At 39.1% G+C, this 17706-nt stretch overlaps 1 protein-coding gene across 1 annotated transcript in view; it reads right to left on the bottom strand.

Annotated features, from left to right (window-relative positions):
• Positions 1-14306: 14306 nt before the first annotated feature.
• Positions 14307-17706, bottom strand: part of nvd (cholesterol 7-desaturase nvd) — a 371012-nt gene continuing 367612 nt past the window's right edge. The window contains 1 exon segment of the mRNA XM_073984921.1: positions 14307-14497. Coding sequence (XP_073841022.1) covers positions 14364-14497 — 134 coding nt within the window. The 3' untranslated portion in view covers positions 14307-14363.

Here is a 17706-nt window from a genome sequence, read left to right as displayed (position 1 = left end):
GTACGCGCCTACTAGGGCATCGTCAACATACATTGCCTTCCTCAAAATTCTTGCTCCTATAGGAAAACGGTTTTCTTCATCATCGGCCAATTGTAGTAACGTCCTCAATGCTAAATATGGGGTACAATTGATACCAAACGTTACTGTCTTCAGGCGGTAGTCTTGAGCCACTTCCTCCTCCGAGGAACGGTACACTAATCTCTGAAAATCAGTATGTTTCGGGTTTACCAAAATTTGCCTATACATTTTGGTAATGTATGCACTAAATACAAAATCATAAAATCTCCATCTAATTATTAGAGCCACTAAATCTTGTTGTAAAGTTGGTCCAACATATAGGTTATCATTCAAACTTAGACCATTTGAAGAAGGGCTCGAGCCGTTAAAGACTACTCGCAACTGTGTAGTAGTACTGCCAGCTTTGAAAACCCCGTGATGAGGCAAGTAATAACTAGGAACATACGTTGAATCATCAACCTTTTCCATATGCCCTAAAGTTATATACTCTCTCATAACCTCATCATATTGGGATTTACAGTCGGGCCTACGCAGTAATGACCTCTCATTCCTTTAAAATTGACTTAGAGCTACATATCTATTGGGGCCAAGTGAAGGACAACTATCTTTATAGGGCAAATCTACTACATATCTCCCTTCAGAGTTCCTTATTGTCGTAGAGCAAAAAATGTCTTCACACATTTTATCCTCTTCAGAGCAAATCGGCCTACGATAGACCTCCTCTAATTCCCAAAACTTCGCCAACTGATCACTTAGAGACACATTTGTCACATGACATACTCTGGTGCAACACGAACGTACTCTTGACACGGAAGGACCTGTAACTATCCAGCCAAATATGGTCTCTTGAGCAACTAAAGATTCCAAAATTCCATGCTGTACACCACCCCGCAAAATCACTGGATATAAATTCCCTCCTAGCAAAATATCAATTGACCACTCTTATAAAAATCTGGATCAGCCAGATTAATTTTAGGCAAGCTTATATTGTTGCTACAATTCATTGAGTGAGTCGGTACCTTACCGGTTACTTCAGGGACTACCAAAGCATCCACCTTCAATGACAAATGTTGGTCTTTTATAGGCTCAATTGTAAAGCTCGCCAACTTGTTCGATCGATTCACTATTTCCCCCCCTAGCCCAGTCACTTCAGCCGTAACTGGTACCGTGGGTAACTTCAGCATTCTTGCAATCTTTTCGGAAACAAAATTTTCATCCGAGCAAGGATCTATAAGCGCTCGTACTTTATACGCAACACCGCAATTAATAATATGTATCCACGCTGTTGCCAGCTTTACACTTTTTGAAACCACTGTGTGATCAACTTGATCTACATTGGATGGATTAGGACTTTCAATGGACTGTAATTGGGTACAAAAGTTTTTATTTGTACTTGGAGCTACATCATTTTTCTCATTTTTCTTTACAAAATCCCTATGAAGCAAATTGTGATGTTTCTTATTGCATTTGGAACATCCATTTGGCCGACTACAGTCATTGTACATGTGATCTAATGTGAGACAATTAAAACAATATTTGTATTTTCTTAAGACCGACGTTCTTCCCTTGAATTAAAGCTTAAGAATTTTGGACATGATTGTATTGAATGAACTCCTGTACATAATTTACATTGAGCCATATCAGCTTTGGTATGATGAGATTTCATTTGTTTGGGTTTAGTTTGGGTTTGGTTGTTTCTATTGGAAAACGACTGAGAACCCGCGGGAGTCTGACTGCTGTTCAAAATTTCTGAAACACTTTCTAGAGCGTGGTATCTATCAGTGAGAAAATCATTCTGTTCGGCCCACTTCGGAACTTGAGTTTTATTCTTCACTGATTGTTCCCATAAACTAAGTGTTTGCTCCGACAATCTCGAGGAACATTGAAAAACAAATATTGGATCCCATGAATCGATATCGATATTGTATAACTTCAGTACTGAGATACAATTATTGACTTCTCTTTGAAGTCTTTTTACTTCCTCTGCTGATTCATGTCTGCACGGCGTTAAATTGAATAACAATTTCAATTGACTATTTATTAAAACCCTTTTGTTCTCATATTGAGATTTCAAATTGTTCCAGGCGATCTCAAAATTTTCTCCTGTGAGGGCCACATTTCTATTTATCTCGCGGGCCTCACCTTCTGTCTTTTGATAGAGGTAAAAAAGCTTTCCGACCTGACTAAGCCGAGCATTGGATATGAAAATGGCGGTAAACATGTCCCTGAATGTGGGCCATGCTTCATAACTTCCGTGAAAAACTCCTGTATCACAAGGAGGTACTGCGCAAGAAAACCCTGGGCTTGGCTGAGGCACTTGGCTTTGAGTCACAATCTTTTCCCCCATTATCGTTTTTCTTGCTGCTGCTATAATATTAATGCACTTTATATACACCTTTCTAAAGTCCTTGTGTTTTGTTTGTACCACCACTTCCTTCTTTTCCTTCCCTTCCTCTGAGCTACATTCATCATATAGTTTTATATATTTCGTCCACGCTTTGGACAACTCTGATTTCTCAAAGTCGAAAGCTTCACTAGAATAATCAGTGAAGTCTTCTTCTCTTAGTCGAACCTCTATTCTAACCTCATTACCCGCTTCCATACATTTATCGAAGTTATCCATGGCTATCTGTAATGTGCCCCACAAATAAAGTCACTCTCTTTTTTCAAATGTTCAACACAATGCTAGATGCAATCAAAGGACCAATCAATTTCCACTAATTAAGCCACTTTTATCCTCACAGGGCCACAAGAAGATATTTTTGAAAAAAAAAAATCTAAAATTTCTCACATAAAAGTTCACCGAAATGGCACAGAACCAATATATTTTATTTCATATGCTCCAAAACTATCCAAAAGTTCAACAAAAAGAATATCTTTTGAATCACTGTTCACCACTGGAGGGTATGCAAACCAATTTTAACTCAATTTCTACAAATCGAGACAAATTTATCTCCAAGGGCCACGAAAATTTATTAGTTTCAAAAGAATCGAAAAGTTGTTTACATAAAGGTTCGCCGAAATTGCACTGGGCCAACAAATTTTATTTCATATGCTCCAAAATTATCCAAAAGTTCAACAAAAAGAAATTCTTTTGAATCACTGTTTACCACCGGAGTGTATGCAAACAAATTTTTACTCAATTTCTACAAATCGAGACAAATTTATCTCCAAGGGCCACAAAGTTTTATTATATTCAAAAGAATCGAAAAATTTTGTTGCCAAAAGTTCACCGAAATTGCACTAAATCAACAGATTGAAGTTGTTCTTCAAAGCCACAAAATTATTCAATTGTTTGGAATAAACAGTCACTCATTTATTCAAACAGAATAAATCATCTCTGGAGCCACTGCGCATATATGCTAAGCAATTTCCACTCGATTGTATGTATTTCTATGTAGCAGCTTATGTACCAACATAAACTGTTTTGAAAACAACAATTCTTACTGCCACCGTTATGACAATATTGTTCACCAACACAATTTGATCATTTACCAAAATGTCGACAATCTTACTTTAAGCCACGCTTTTTCACGTAAAGCTCACAATATAACCTATCTTGAATATTGAGACACAATACGACCCCTTTCTGAGACACAAATTTCATGAAAAAACAAAATTTCATAGGGACACCAAACAATATAGTTTTATTTCAACAAATCACACAGCACTACAATCACCAAGTACGTACCTGATTCTTTGTACTTTACCCTTTTACTTTGGGCCACTTTTGTGTTGAATTTGCTTCCCATTGTCAGGTTCCTGGCCGTGGAAGGACCAATGTTTACCTCCTTATGCTCTGGACAGGAAATTCCACAGGCAACTTCTTCCAGATCCCTGAGTGACAGGCGTTGATGATGTTTTTGCTGGAGACCAACGTATAACCAACGATTCGATCGGTTTCCAACCGTGAACAACAAAACAGCAACCGGTCTTCGTTGGAAATTACACAGCAAGCTTTGAGTCAGGAAGCTGGACAAGCCTTCGGCACTTCGGATGCACTCTAAGCAAGGACTGGTGGGCACACGCAGTGGTTGGGTTGGCACACCAAACTCGACTTTATTGTTTGTGTATGCCGGCTCAGCAGCAATATCGGCTGACTGTCTATCACCCCTTGTTAAATGACAACAACTGGTGTTCGTTCTTGTGTTGAATACAAGGTTTTTATTAACAATTCATGGTTTTGAACTTCAAATGATACAAGATGTTGTATTTCTCGTTTTATTTGATGTTATCGGTGTTAGGTTAACGAAGTGAATACAAAGAATGTTAGGGTCGTTGGCTGCTGCTGCTTCTCTGCCCGCTGTCCATTTTCGTTTCTCTTTCACACATTCGTACACGGACTTGGCAGCACCGAAGAACTATTGATCAGGCAGCACTGCTGCTCTATTAACCAGGCAGCACTGCTGCCCTGTTAATCAAGTCTCCTGTGGCATTGCCATCACCCGAACAATTAATTTAGGCAATTCGACATCGAGTTAAAAATAAAATCATATCTCCAAATGAACATCAATAAGTTTACCGCTGCGACATAAACATCTTATAAATTTTATTTAAAACAGAAAAACTTTAATTTTCTTTCAGAGACTGTGGTAGACTAAACTACTGCGATTTAGATGACAAATTTCATCAGATAAATTGGAATGAAATATATTACATGAACTCAGTTGATCAGCAATTTAAATTTCTTCAAGAAAATATTCTGCTATTGTATAACTCCACCATTCCAATCAAACATAAAAATCTTAACTCGAAGTCTTAGCTGGTTTAACTCGAATATTAAGGCTTTAATTAATAAGAGAAATTCTGCGTATTATCGGTGGAAACGTTTTAAAACGACAGAACTTTACGAGGAATTCCGTTCCTCGCGAAAAATGGTAAACAGGTGTATTAACACCGCTAAAATGGAAAACTACGTTAGCCGATTTAGTTCTGCGATCGATTCCAAAAGCAAATGGAGGGTCATTAATGACATAGGTATAGGAAAATCAAAGGCTCCTTCTATGTTTCAAGGTGATGTGAATGAGATGAATCAAACCTTCATCAATATACCGTCTCTTCAAGTTGACTCCTCATTCTATAACAACAATATCCCTTCATTGAATGAAGGATTTTTTGAGTTTAGAAAGGTTACTTCTCATGAAGTTCTACAAATTTTTGCTAAAGTCAAATCGAATGCAATCCGTCCAGATGAAATTGATCCGAAGTTCGTTCGGATTCTCCTCCCCTCATTACTGCCGTTTCTTACCCATCATTTTAATACTATTCTTACGACTAGCACCTATCCTCTCCAATGGAAACATGCAAAGATCATACCTGTCCCCAAATCAAACATGGATTACAGGCCCATAGCTATATTACCCTACTTATCTAAAGTTTTCGAGAAAATTTTACATAATCATATTTCAGAGTTTCTCCACCGTTATTCCTTGATATCCAATGTTCAGTCAGCTCTGAGCCCAATGTTCAGGGCTGATCACAGTTGTATAAGCGACTTAGTAGATGTTGTCGAATCAATTAGATGTGAAATAGATGAAAGTAATATATGCTTTCTTGTTCTACTCGACCATTCCAAAGCGTTTGATACAGTCGATCACAACAACCTGTGCTTCAAACTTGGAAGATTTTTTAATTTCTCATATGCGTCAACAAAACTTATTAAGTCGTACCTTTCCGATCGATCTTACTTACTTTACTTAGCTGGTCTTTTACAGAACATTTGTTCCATAAGCCGAACTAAGAAAAAATCTCCATTCCTCTCTGTTTGCTGCTGTATTTTCTTAATCTGGGATATGTAGCTTACTGATATCTCGTTTCACTTGTTCGCTCCAACGAAGCTTTGGCCTTCCAGATCTGCGAGAACCTCCATGCGGCCCGTATTTATACGTCTTTTTAGCGGGTTCATCATCACTCATTTTTATAACATGGCCTAGCCATCGCAATCGTTGTATCTCGATTTGTTCAACTACATTGATGTCATTGTGTAGTTGGTACAGCTCGTTGTTCATACGACGCCGATATTCGCCGTCAACACAGATTGGGCCGTAGATCTTTCGAAGAATTTTTCTCTCGAACACACCAAGCACTGCCTTATCTGCTTGAGCAAGTACCCATGCTTCGGAACCATACATTAGCACGGGTAGTATCAGTGTTTTGCAAAGTGTTACTTTTGTTAGACGAGAGGTGGCTTCATTCCTAAACTGCTTACTCAGCCCAAAGTAGCATCTGTTAGCCAACACTATTCTTCTTCGTATTTCACAACTGATGTTATTTGTTGTGTTTATGGCGGTGCCGAGGTAGACGAAGTCCTTTACTACCTCAAAATTGTAGGTACCAACATTCACAAATGGTGCGGGGTTTGTGGTAATATTACGCGTCGATACCATCAACTTGGTTTTTTCGCCGTTTACTGCCAGACCAACTTTAGCAGATTCTCTTTCGACTTTTGTAAAGGTGTCAGTTACTTCCTTTACCGATCGACCCATGATGTCAATGTCGTCGGCATAAGCCAGTAACATATGGCTGTTCGTGTATATAGTTCCATTTCTTTTGACCTTCGCGTCTCGTATGACCTTTTCCAGCAGGATGTTGAATAGATCACACGACAGGCCGTCTCCTTGTCTGAAACCTCTTTTGGTAATAAACTCTTCGGAGAGGTTCTTTCCTATTTTAACTGAGGATCTCGTCTCAGTTAATGTCATTCTACAAAGCCGAATGAGCTTTGCAGGAATAGCAAAATCAGACATGGCTTGGAACACCTTTGAACGTATAGGGCTGTCGAATGCTGCTTTATAATCGACGAAAAGATGGAAGGTGTCGATCTGCATTTCTTGAGTCTTTTCCAGGATTTGTCTCAAGGTAAATATCTGGTCAATGGTGGATTTGCCAGGTCTAAAGCCGCACTGATAGGGTCCAATAATTTCATTGACCATAGGCTTTAGTCTCTCACACCATATGACAGATACTATCTTATATGCAATAGGGAGCAGACTTATGCCCCTGTAATTGGAGCACACAGTCTTATCACCCTTCTTGTGGACTGGACATAGGATGCTCACGTTCCAATCGTCGGGTACGCGTTCTTCCTGCCAGATGGTGCTAACTAGCTGATGCATACACCTTATCAGCGTGTCGCCTCCGGTTTTGAACAGCTCGGCTGGTAGGCCATCTGCTCCTGCCGCCTTATTATTCTTTAGCCGGTTTATTGCTGTCCTTACCTCATCTTGGCTGGGCGGTATACATTCAATACCATCTTCTGTGATTGGATCTGTGGTATCTTCGCCGTCATCACTGCTATCGGATACCAACAGTTTGGAAAAATGTTCTTTCCATATCCTGAGCACACTATCTGTATCAGTTACCAAATTAACTTGTTGGTCTCTACAGGAGGATATGCCTGTACCATAGCCATCAGTTTGATGCTTCACTCTTTGGTAGAATTTTCGGACTTCGTTCTGTCTCCTGTACATCTCTATTTGTTCACACTCCCTCTTTTCCATCTCTCTCTTTTTCCTGCGGAAAAGACGTTTCTCCTCTCTCCTTTTTTCCCGATACCTCTCTCGTGCGCTACGCGTTGCTACTGATTGTAAAGTAGCCATATATGCCGGATTTTTTTCTTCGGTAGCAGCACGGCACTCCTGGTCATACCATGGATTCTTTGGTGGAGGTCTCTGGTATCCAAGTACTGATTTTGCGGCAGTTTGCATGGAGTGGGCAATATTTTGCCATTGTGCTGATATGTTATCGGGACGAGAAGCGCTTTCATTAAGCAATTGGGTCAGTTGAGTGGAATATGCTGTGGCTATCTGTTGTGTTTGCAGCTTAGCGATGTCCAACTTTCGTGTTGTGTCTGTCCGTGCTTTATTTGCAACGTTAAGACGGGTACGTACCTTTGCTGCAACGAGGTAATGGTCCGAATCTATGTTTGCTCCTCGGAACGATCGTACATCCAACACGCTCGATGAATGTCTTCCATCTATCACAACGTGATCAATTTGATTTATTGTTCTTTGATCTGGAGACAGCCAAGTGCCCTTATGAATATCGAGATGCTTAAATCTGGTACTGCTAACTACCATGTTTTTTGCCGCTGCGAAGTCTATCAGCCTCATTCCATTGTCTGATGTTTCACTATGTAGACTGAATTTCCCGACTGTTTGTCCAAAGATATTCTCCTTTCCAATTTTGGCATTAAAATCGCCTAGAACAATTTTAATGTCATGGGCAGGACAACGGTCATATGTTTCTTCTAAGCGCTCGTAGAATATATCTTTGGTCTGTTCGTCCTTGTCTTCGGTTGGAGCATGAGCGCAGATAAAGCTGATGTTGAAGAATTTAGCTTTTAATCGAATTGTAGCAAGTCTTTCATTCACTGGGGTGAAGTTGGAGACCAGATGTTTTAACCTCTGGCCAACTACAAAACCGCAACCAAACTCATGCTTTGTGTCATGGCAGCTATAATACAGTGCGTCACCTTTAGGTGTTGTTGTGACATCTTTCCCAGTCCATCGTATTTCCTGTATGGCAGTAATGTAGGCCTTGTACTTTTCAAGTACATCTGCCAGCGCGTAAACTGCGCCTTCTCTATAAAGAGTGCGAACATTCCAGGTGCAGATTCGCAGATCATGTTCCTTAAAACGTTTGCGGGGGTCGTCAACTTTAGAGGGATTTGTTTTTCTTTTCTTTCGTTTTTTCATAGTAGGTTGCTTTTTTCTAGGGGGGGGGGGGGTTACTAGCCCGACGCTCAAACCCAAGTTTTTAACGTTCTTATGGGTGAACGATCCGATCACAATCTGTTTATTCAGGATGTAATAAATCTCACCCTTTGAGTGTTAACATGGGAGTACCACAAGGGTCCATATTAGGTCCACTTCTCTTTACCCTATATGTCAACGACCTTCCTCATCAATTAGTACACAGCAATATTCACATGTACGCAGATGATGTACAAATCTATATCAGTAGCTCTTTGAATGATGTTGGTCAGTGTATTCGCAAATTAAATGAAGACCTTGGCAATATCTGCAAGTGGGCCAAAGCTAATGGTCTCCTTTTAAATCATAACAAGTCCAAATGTCTTGTTATACACAAAAATAAAAAAGTACTTGCGTACAACTTACAAAAAGTCGAACGAATGTGCTGCTTAAGTGTAAGCGGCGCAATATGGACAACACCATCGAGGGCACTAGAAATTATTTATATACATACACCCAATAAAAATTCGGTTAAGGTATGAAGCGTCCCTCGCAGCTATACGACTCAAAGCGATGGACGAGTGTATAGAAAAGGACCACGTAACATACCATTAAACATTCTACAGAAGAGTCAATGGATAACATTGGGTCGGACCGTATACCTGAATCGTTTGTAGTTGCCTCATGCGAAGCATTGATTCCTGACAGGGACTCATGGATCGACGGGACTCTAGCACAAATGCCTACTGGTAACTTTTGTTATACAGACGGCTCCGTGCTGGAGAAACGGACTTGGTCTGCTCATTGAAGAAGCAGAGACCGAAATCTCTCTTCGATTACCGGTCCTTCATAGGTCCATCAAGTGGAGATCCGAGCGATTACAGAGTGTCTGAACTGGCTTAATACAAACACAAGACCAACTACTGTAAACAACCATACGGACAGTAAATCTGCAATCAAAGCAATAACATCCGGGATAGTAAAATCAAAAAATGTTTTGGAGTGTATAAATTCAATAAATTCTCTGGCAAGGAATGGAAGGGAATTAGCAACAATAAACTTTGAGAAAGCAAAGCCGCTAAATGCATTTCGACTAGAGCTTAAAACTTTAGCGAAGAATGCCTACATATCCCAATGGAATAGAGAGGAAAATAAGGAATAACCACTATATTTACTAGGTAAGGCAGAGTTAAGAAGGCTTACTGGTGTCCTCGCAGGTCACCTGGTTTTACAAGCTAATCTGCTCAAAATTAATGCCCCGCTTTCGCAAACATCAGATCCCGGTTTTTAGAGAACGACACTATACCAGATCTTAATCAAGTAATACTAAATGGCGTGAAACAACCAAGGGATTTTGTTAAGTGCACAGAATTCCTTAAGTAAATACGACAGAGTCCCCTTCTTCAAATATGTAGTCTAGGGTGCACAACAGACCTACTCTGGCTTAAGTGTATGTCCACCAGGGCATGTAGCGATTACTCACCCCTTTTTTAACCAAACCTACACTTGCGGTTTAAGATCGCGTCATAATTCACAACTAAACTCCAAACCGCTCCATTCCATAATTTATATGTGCCCCCTGCTACCTTGATTGTTCTAGTCCCCTTTATCTGGAAGGTTCTACAATGTTCAAGCGAAATGCTATCCGATTACGCACATATAAACAGACCGGAGAGTGTTAAACACTAATGGAGCTGTGGTAGTAAATAATTGAGAGTAGAAGGGGTTACAATGTCATAATGCATAAGCATAATTGAATAGTCAAAATAAATAGAGAGAGAGAGTACAATAGCTAAGTAAACAGTATAAATTAAGACTAAGCGATAATTTCATAATCGCAGTAAACTCCACACAAATGTTGCTGCCAAACTGAATAGACGAAATTAATGAAAGAAAGAAATTAAGTACTGAAAGCGTGCAAAAAAGTAGTGATTGGAATTCTATACTGTAATTGCTGTTGTAACTTTGACTTAAATAAACTAAATGCTTAATGAAAGATTACGTTACAATTCACATTCTTAAATTAGCAGATATTCATATAAATTAAATTAAATAAACCAGTTACTTTCATAACAATATGAATATCCTGAAACTCCAGTTGGAAATCCTGAAGTAAGCTCATTTGTCTTATCCTAAATCAAAACATTGCAGAGTATCCTATTTGTTTAAACGCAATTTCAAATGTTGTAAACGACACCTATTATTGATATAGTCCGCAATTCAAAAACATTTTTATTGATAATGCGGGGTATTTGGACTTTAAGTCGATGTATTAATCAGTCAGCTTTGCCGACAGGTAAATACCCTCAGCCCATGAAAGTGAAAACACAGACAACGAATACTTCTTGTATGCATTTTTCTTATTATTTCTGGTCACAATAGCAATTTTAGGGATCACAAGTGGTGCAATTGCAAAACGATTCAAGATCACTTTACAAACGGGGCCAAGACACAAGCATTACGCCGATAAGTGACATTAATGGAGTTATCGCGCTCAGCAGTCTTTTTAGTTGGGGCCGCAGAGCATTTTAGAGCTTTCCTGTTAATATCTCGCCCATCAAAAAAGATCCCGTTCTGTATGAAGGGTTTGATATTTATTTCTTTTTAAATATTACCTATTTTGACACGCCACGATGCGAGATAATTCTGAGTTTTGGAAATAGTAATAAAATATGCAATTTTTTTCATTTATGGAGTGTTGTCAAATGACGAGTTTATCGGAAAGCCCTTTGAGGTACATATTATTTAAAACAATAAAAATAAACAATCATGGAATATTTAACTCCAAAAGGTAGCTAGGAAATCGTTGTAAAATTTGATTGGTATATGAATAATTTACGTTTTTATTGCCACGTGCAATCCAAAAATAAAATAAATTTTACCTCTTCTTCAAACATGTGGGACCTTCACACATTACACACGGGTAGAGTTGAGATAAAGAGCTGATTTTGAAAAATAATTGTAATTGTGCGAATAGGGTCACTGGGGTTGTGTAAAGGGGTAGAACCAGAATTCGAAATTTGAGGTTTTTAAAAATTCGTGCTTTCGGAGTTCGAAGTATACTAAGTGTTAATTGACATTGCACCACTGGTATTAGATGAAATATAAAAAAAACTCATATTTTTTGCACTGTATTTTTGTAATCAAGGTACTGGTCGCATTTATTATCAGGTTGAAAATTGAGGAAGGGCATTTAATTATCCTATGCGTGAGAATAATCAGAAAGGGAATTATTTTTGTTCAAAAAGCGAACGCTTTTGAATTTTTTGAAAATCGGTTCAGATTTAAGTATAGCTCCCATATATATCCGCCCGGCTTCGCGTATTTCATCCACCAAACACGAATTTTAGCTAATATTGATGACATTCGGAATATGGAACAGAATTTGGTCTAAACATTAGATAGCAAATGTATAATGAAATTGGCTTTCATGTATTTGATGACTAAAATATTTCAATCAGTTCATAATTACTGCTAGATATGTTTAAGACATCTGCACTGTTTGCACTTTTTTTTTATGGCGATAATGTTATGAGTAATTAATCGTTCTATACAATTCACTATACACTTCAACTATATTGTCCCTCCGAAAAATAATCTTTGACGTGGCGGTTGGGCTTACTACTTCTGTTTAGGTGAGGGAAGGAAAATCCATTGGTTTCTTCAACGATAGCTCAGTTACCGAACGATGAGCAGTGGAGGGATAAAAGAACCAAAGAAATAAAAACACAAGCAGCTTCAATATAAATATAATAAATAATATGCTGGAAGTTTATTTCATGACATAAAGCAAAACTACTGCAGATGTTTCAACAATTCTAGACGAATTTTTGAGGTGCGACAATTTCAGAGAACAGACTTCTTTTGGTGTACCAGACTTTGGTTTACTGGAACAAGATACAGCAGGGCGAGTAGGAAAACCAATAGTTTTCTTAAGTTTCTTAGAAACAATAGAAACTTCCGACGATGGATCTGTGATTGCTGGAGCAGTATACGATTTACCATTATGGACTATGTTTACTTTTGCGTTTCCCAAAAGTACATTATTATCTAGAGAGGAGTTAGGAACCTGGTGCTTGAGCTAAATTTTGTCAGAAGAACAACGAGTTTCTCGACTTTTGACCTTTGTAAAAGCCGGAGAGTTGCTTGGCCCGACATTGAAGGAGTAGAAATTCGACTTTTGGCCTTTGTTAAAGCCGCAGCTGAATTTGGTGGAGGCAACTTGGTTGCGACAAAGTGGAATTTAATTCTGAACTTTTGACAGCAGTAAAAGCCGGAGAGGGAAAGCCGCAGAAGTGCAAGTGCTTGTCAACAAATTTTTGGATTGAATTGATACATTTTGGGATTTATGTACTGACAACAATTTATTGGAGTTTCTAGAGGGACAAACAAAATTTTTGGGTCGCGGTTTTGTGACTTAATGTCCATACAAGTTTTGGATACACATCAATGTTTGTATCCTCTCTGTGAGGAATGAAGATTTGTTTATACTTTGCTCCCACAGAGTCAATGTCAACTTTGGCAACCTTTGCAAACAAATAAAAACAACTGTTGGATCCCAATGTTCCGTGACAACGTCATAGACGGTCATTGCAATACCAATCAAGTTTTTGATATTGTTGTTCATCCCACACACAACTCCTCAAAAAAAAATAACGCTTTACAATACACTGATACAACTCGAAGCCTGTTTACTTGCGCAAGCAGATAAGGCAGTGCTTGGCGTGTTTGAGAGAAAATTTCTTCGAAAGGTCTACGGACCAATCTGCGTTAACGGTGAATATCGACCACGAGCTGTATCAGCTATGCAACGACATCAGTATAGATAAGTAAGTTCAGCACGTTCGCTTATTGGCATACGCATACGACAAAGTTTTCCACGCTAAGCGGAAACTAAGATTGATGAGTGGAAATGACGAAACGATAACCAGAGCCTCACCGGAATCTTCTGCACCAAATGTAGGTCACTAAACGTGGGACACAACATGAAGTCTCCACTAAAGACATCGATATCAAGGGGTGGCGACAAAAAGCTATGAGTACCGACAGGGTCACTAGGGCAACTGCAAGTGTTGCAAGCAGTTTCAGGTGGAGCAGGTACGGAGGGAGAACAACAATGCCAAGGCAAATGTGCACAACCTGCTATTGAATTTACAACAAACAAAGACAGAAATGTGGAAAAGGAAATTCAGTTGAAGCTGAAATTGCTATTGCTCCTCCAAAATTCTGCGAATGCCACAGATAAATAGCAAGGTGTTATCATATTTAAAACCAAAATTTTGCGAAATAATAGAACATTTTATGAAACTTCTACCGGGCGAACAAAACTATCTTAAATTGGCGAAAAAATGTTAAAAAGTCTCAAATATACAAAAATTTATATCGGGCTACAAGTCTCAAATATACAAAAATTTATATCGGGCTACGAAGTGTAGGGTGTATGATGAGGCCAATGGTAGGATGTACTTGTTCAATTTTCTTTTTCAATTCTATTCTTTATTTATTGAATCTTTCATACAATGAAATGAAAATAACAATAAGTATTCAAATCTTATCCCAACAGAAATTTCTTATGGGGTTATGCCAATGCATATTCCCCACTTGTGTTTGTCGCATTTATATTTATTTGCAATTTTAATTTTTCCACTCTCCCTACGTTACGTGGAGTGTATCTCTCCTTCTTATTCGATGATGTCCTTCAAAGTTTAACAGTTGACGAGCCAGGGGATTTGGATTCACTATAAGTTTGGCTTTGTAAGAATGGCAGCATTTCTGTATTTCTTCTTCTATTTGTAGCACATTAAGATCATTGTGTATGTAAAGGCGCCGAAATTGCGTTTCGAAAAAGAGAAGAAATAAAACACGAACGTTTTAATTTTCAAAGAATAAAAAACAGAAGCTTTATTGTGTAAATAATAAATAAACTAAAAAAGGGAAAAGTAGCAAGGCGAACAGATTACCTGTGTTACGGATGGCGATCGAAAACGAAGTGTCCATAATAATGTCGAAAGGTCGCGTAGGCGCAAAAACAACACTCGTTAGAAAACTCCTAGATGACATATCAATGTTGTAACAAAAAGGGAGTAGGCCGTTTTCTAATGAGTATGCAAATTAAACACAATAAAAATAGTGCGAAAAGCGTGCATTTCCAAACAATGCAAATTTAACGGAAATATATTAATTCTTACTTAAACATTGGCACCGACCTTGCAACATTATCAATGTTGTAACACAGACCTATAAAAATGTACAATAGTAAGTAAAAATAGAGTAGGTAATACAGTGTGTTGTGAGCAAAATCGAATTTTATTCAATTGGTTCCGGCATTAACCGATAACAATATTTATGAGGCGTGTACGAATCGTCCGCAGTAACGGACGTACGCTCTCTTCCTACCATACGAACATGGTATGAATTGCCCGAAGACGCCAAGGTCGTATTGGAACCCACAGTTATGGATTCCGACCTGGAAGGTACGAAATACGAGTTCCAAACCGATAACGAAGAACCCGCAGTTACGGATTCAGATGTCAACTATTTTTTTTTTAGTTTTTTTTTTTTTTAATCCGCAGTGACGGATTTCGACATATCTCCATTTTCTAGTAGAACCCGCAGTGACGGATTCATATGGAGCGCTCATTCTACTACGATGAAGTTAATATTCTACTCCGCGTTCAAAAGAGTACTCATGAGCCGCTTCACAACGCGCTTACCGTACTAACACGAATATAAATGGTACTTGAGCTTGACATTACGGAACCGATTCACAAGCGATAACGTTGGTCAATTACGACAGATACAGGATGAGTGATAAATGAGCACCTATTTAACCATTAGACATTTATATTCGTCTGCTAAATGGATTTTTTGGGCAGTAATTACTAACCCATTCGAACCTCGCTTAACTCTGCGACGAAAAAACCACAGTTGTGAATACGACTACAACAATTAGCCAAACCACAAAGTGCTTTCATGAGTGACGAAAACTATTCCAGCACATTTTAAAATAGCACGAACAATACCAAAAATTTCAATTTCAGAACCAAGCGGAGCCAGATCTCGAATAGACCAATCCGACTAGTCTAGACTAAGCCATTCCATGCCACCAAAGAAACTCGCCACGAATATAGGCCAAAAAAAGGGGTTTTGATTGCTCTCAACAATGAAATTCCAAGCCAATTTTCCATAAGAATGATTTTCAAAAGTTTAGACGCTAAACTGTGCCGCAAAACTCTAGCCGAAGGAGTGAACCCGATTTTAAGGTAGCGATAATACGATAATAGATGCACGAACACATCTACGAAATTACGCTACTCCGAATGAGTAGCGAACAAAAAGGGGGATGGTCCCAACCAATTGATTAACTTTGAATTCTAGACGGGGGGATCGGTCCAGTGACTAGCCATCCAAACACAGAATTTTGGGCAATCAAAGTCCCCGATAGAATTGACTGACAACCATCTAACAAGATTTTTGGATACAAGTCTGCACCCAACAAGAGATCCACAGGACGTGGAATCGAACAATTAGCATCTGCCAGACGAATACTTGGCATATCAGCTCTTAAATCAGAGGAAACAGAAAACGACGTCAAGTTACCAGAAATTGAACGGCAATACCAAAGCACGAGTTTCTAATAACACCGAAGGATCACATGGGCTTCCAATTTTTATGGGACAAACTTTTTGTGAATTTGCCGAAATTGCACAATTCACACCCGAAATAACCGCATTCGTTGAACATCCCGGAAGTTTCAACCGATTCTGCAATCGCTCTGTAAGAAAAGAGGATTCAGAGGCGGGGTCTATTAAAGCCCTAGCTGGATAGGAAATGCCACCATGCATTATGTTGACCATCGCTGTCCCCAACAGAACCGACTTATTCTGTGAGGTATGAAAGACCTGACGAGCTACAGATGCCGAGGATGTGGATGGACGAGAAGGATCGAGAGGTAGAGGGTTGGAAACACGAGCTACAGATGCCGAGGATGTGGATGGACGAGAAGATTTCGAGAGGTGGAGGGTTGGAAGGACGAGCTACAGATGCCGAAGATGTGGATGGGCGAGGAGGATCGACGGGTTGAGTGTTGGAAGGAGTAGAGGTGTTCCTACTGACCGAGGAAACACTTGAGGTCGAACTGTTTGGCGACGAGTCGCTACGGTGCAACAATGTGTGATGACTTCGATTACATTTCGAACACCGACGATGACTACTGCAATTTTTTACTTCATGCCCCTTATGCAAACAATTCACACACAATCTAGCCGAGACAGACATATTTTCGAATCGACGACATTCAAAAAGCAAGTGGAACTGCTGGGGGCAAAGAATGCAATCATTTTTCTGCGAAACCTTTGAGAACGAGAAGAATTCGTATTAGTCATGTACGAGTGAAGCTTTTTCACGTTAGACTTTTTAACCAGATCATTTCCTCTCATATCGTGAAGACACATGAGCGTCTGAATTCGCTCAGTTAGGAAAAACTATCGAGATCTTTCCATAACGAAATAGAAGCTTTGTCTTTAACACTTTGCTCCCACAAAGTTTGTGTTAATTTTGGGAGCTTTGAAGACAAATAAAGACCAAGAACGGATCCCAATTTTCCGTACTAACGTCGTAAATGGACATTGCAGACAAACAACCATTAATACCACGCTGGATTTGTTTGAGACCCGAACACGTCTCGATTTCAAGTACCGGAAGCGAAAATAATACTTTGAACTGACTATGAATTAACAAACGAGGATTGTCATAAGTCGATTTCAAAGCATTCCATGCTAGACTGAAGCTACGGTGAGTCAAGGGGAATTTAGAAACAATTTCACGAGCTTCCCCACTAGTTTTTTGCGTCAAATGACAAAGACGCTCAATATCCGACAATCTAGAATTTTTAATATAAACCGTGCTAAATAAGTCTCTAAAAGTAGGCCACGAGAGAAAATCACCTTCGAAAAGTGTGGGTAGACGAAGTCGTGTTATTTAAACCGGGATCACT

Source organism: Musca autumnalis, unplaced genomic scaffold, assembly GCF_047663935.1.
Source record: "Musca autumnalis isolate F117 unplaced genomic scaffold, ASM4766393v1 scaffold_1, whole genome shotgun sequence".
NCBI lineage: Eukaryota > Metazoa > Arthropoda > Insecta > Diptera > Muscidae > Musca > Musca autumnalis.
This window is presented reverse-complemented; position numbering and strand designations above follow the sequence as displayed.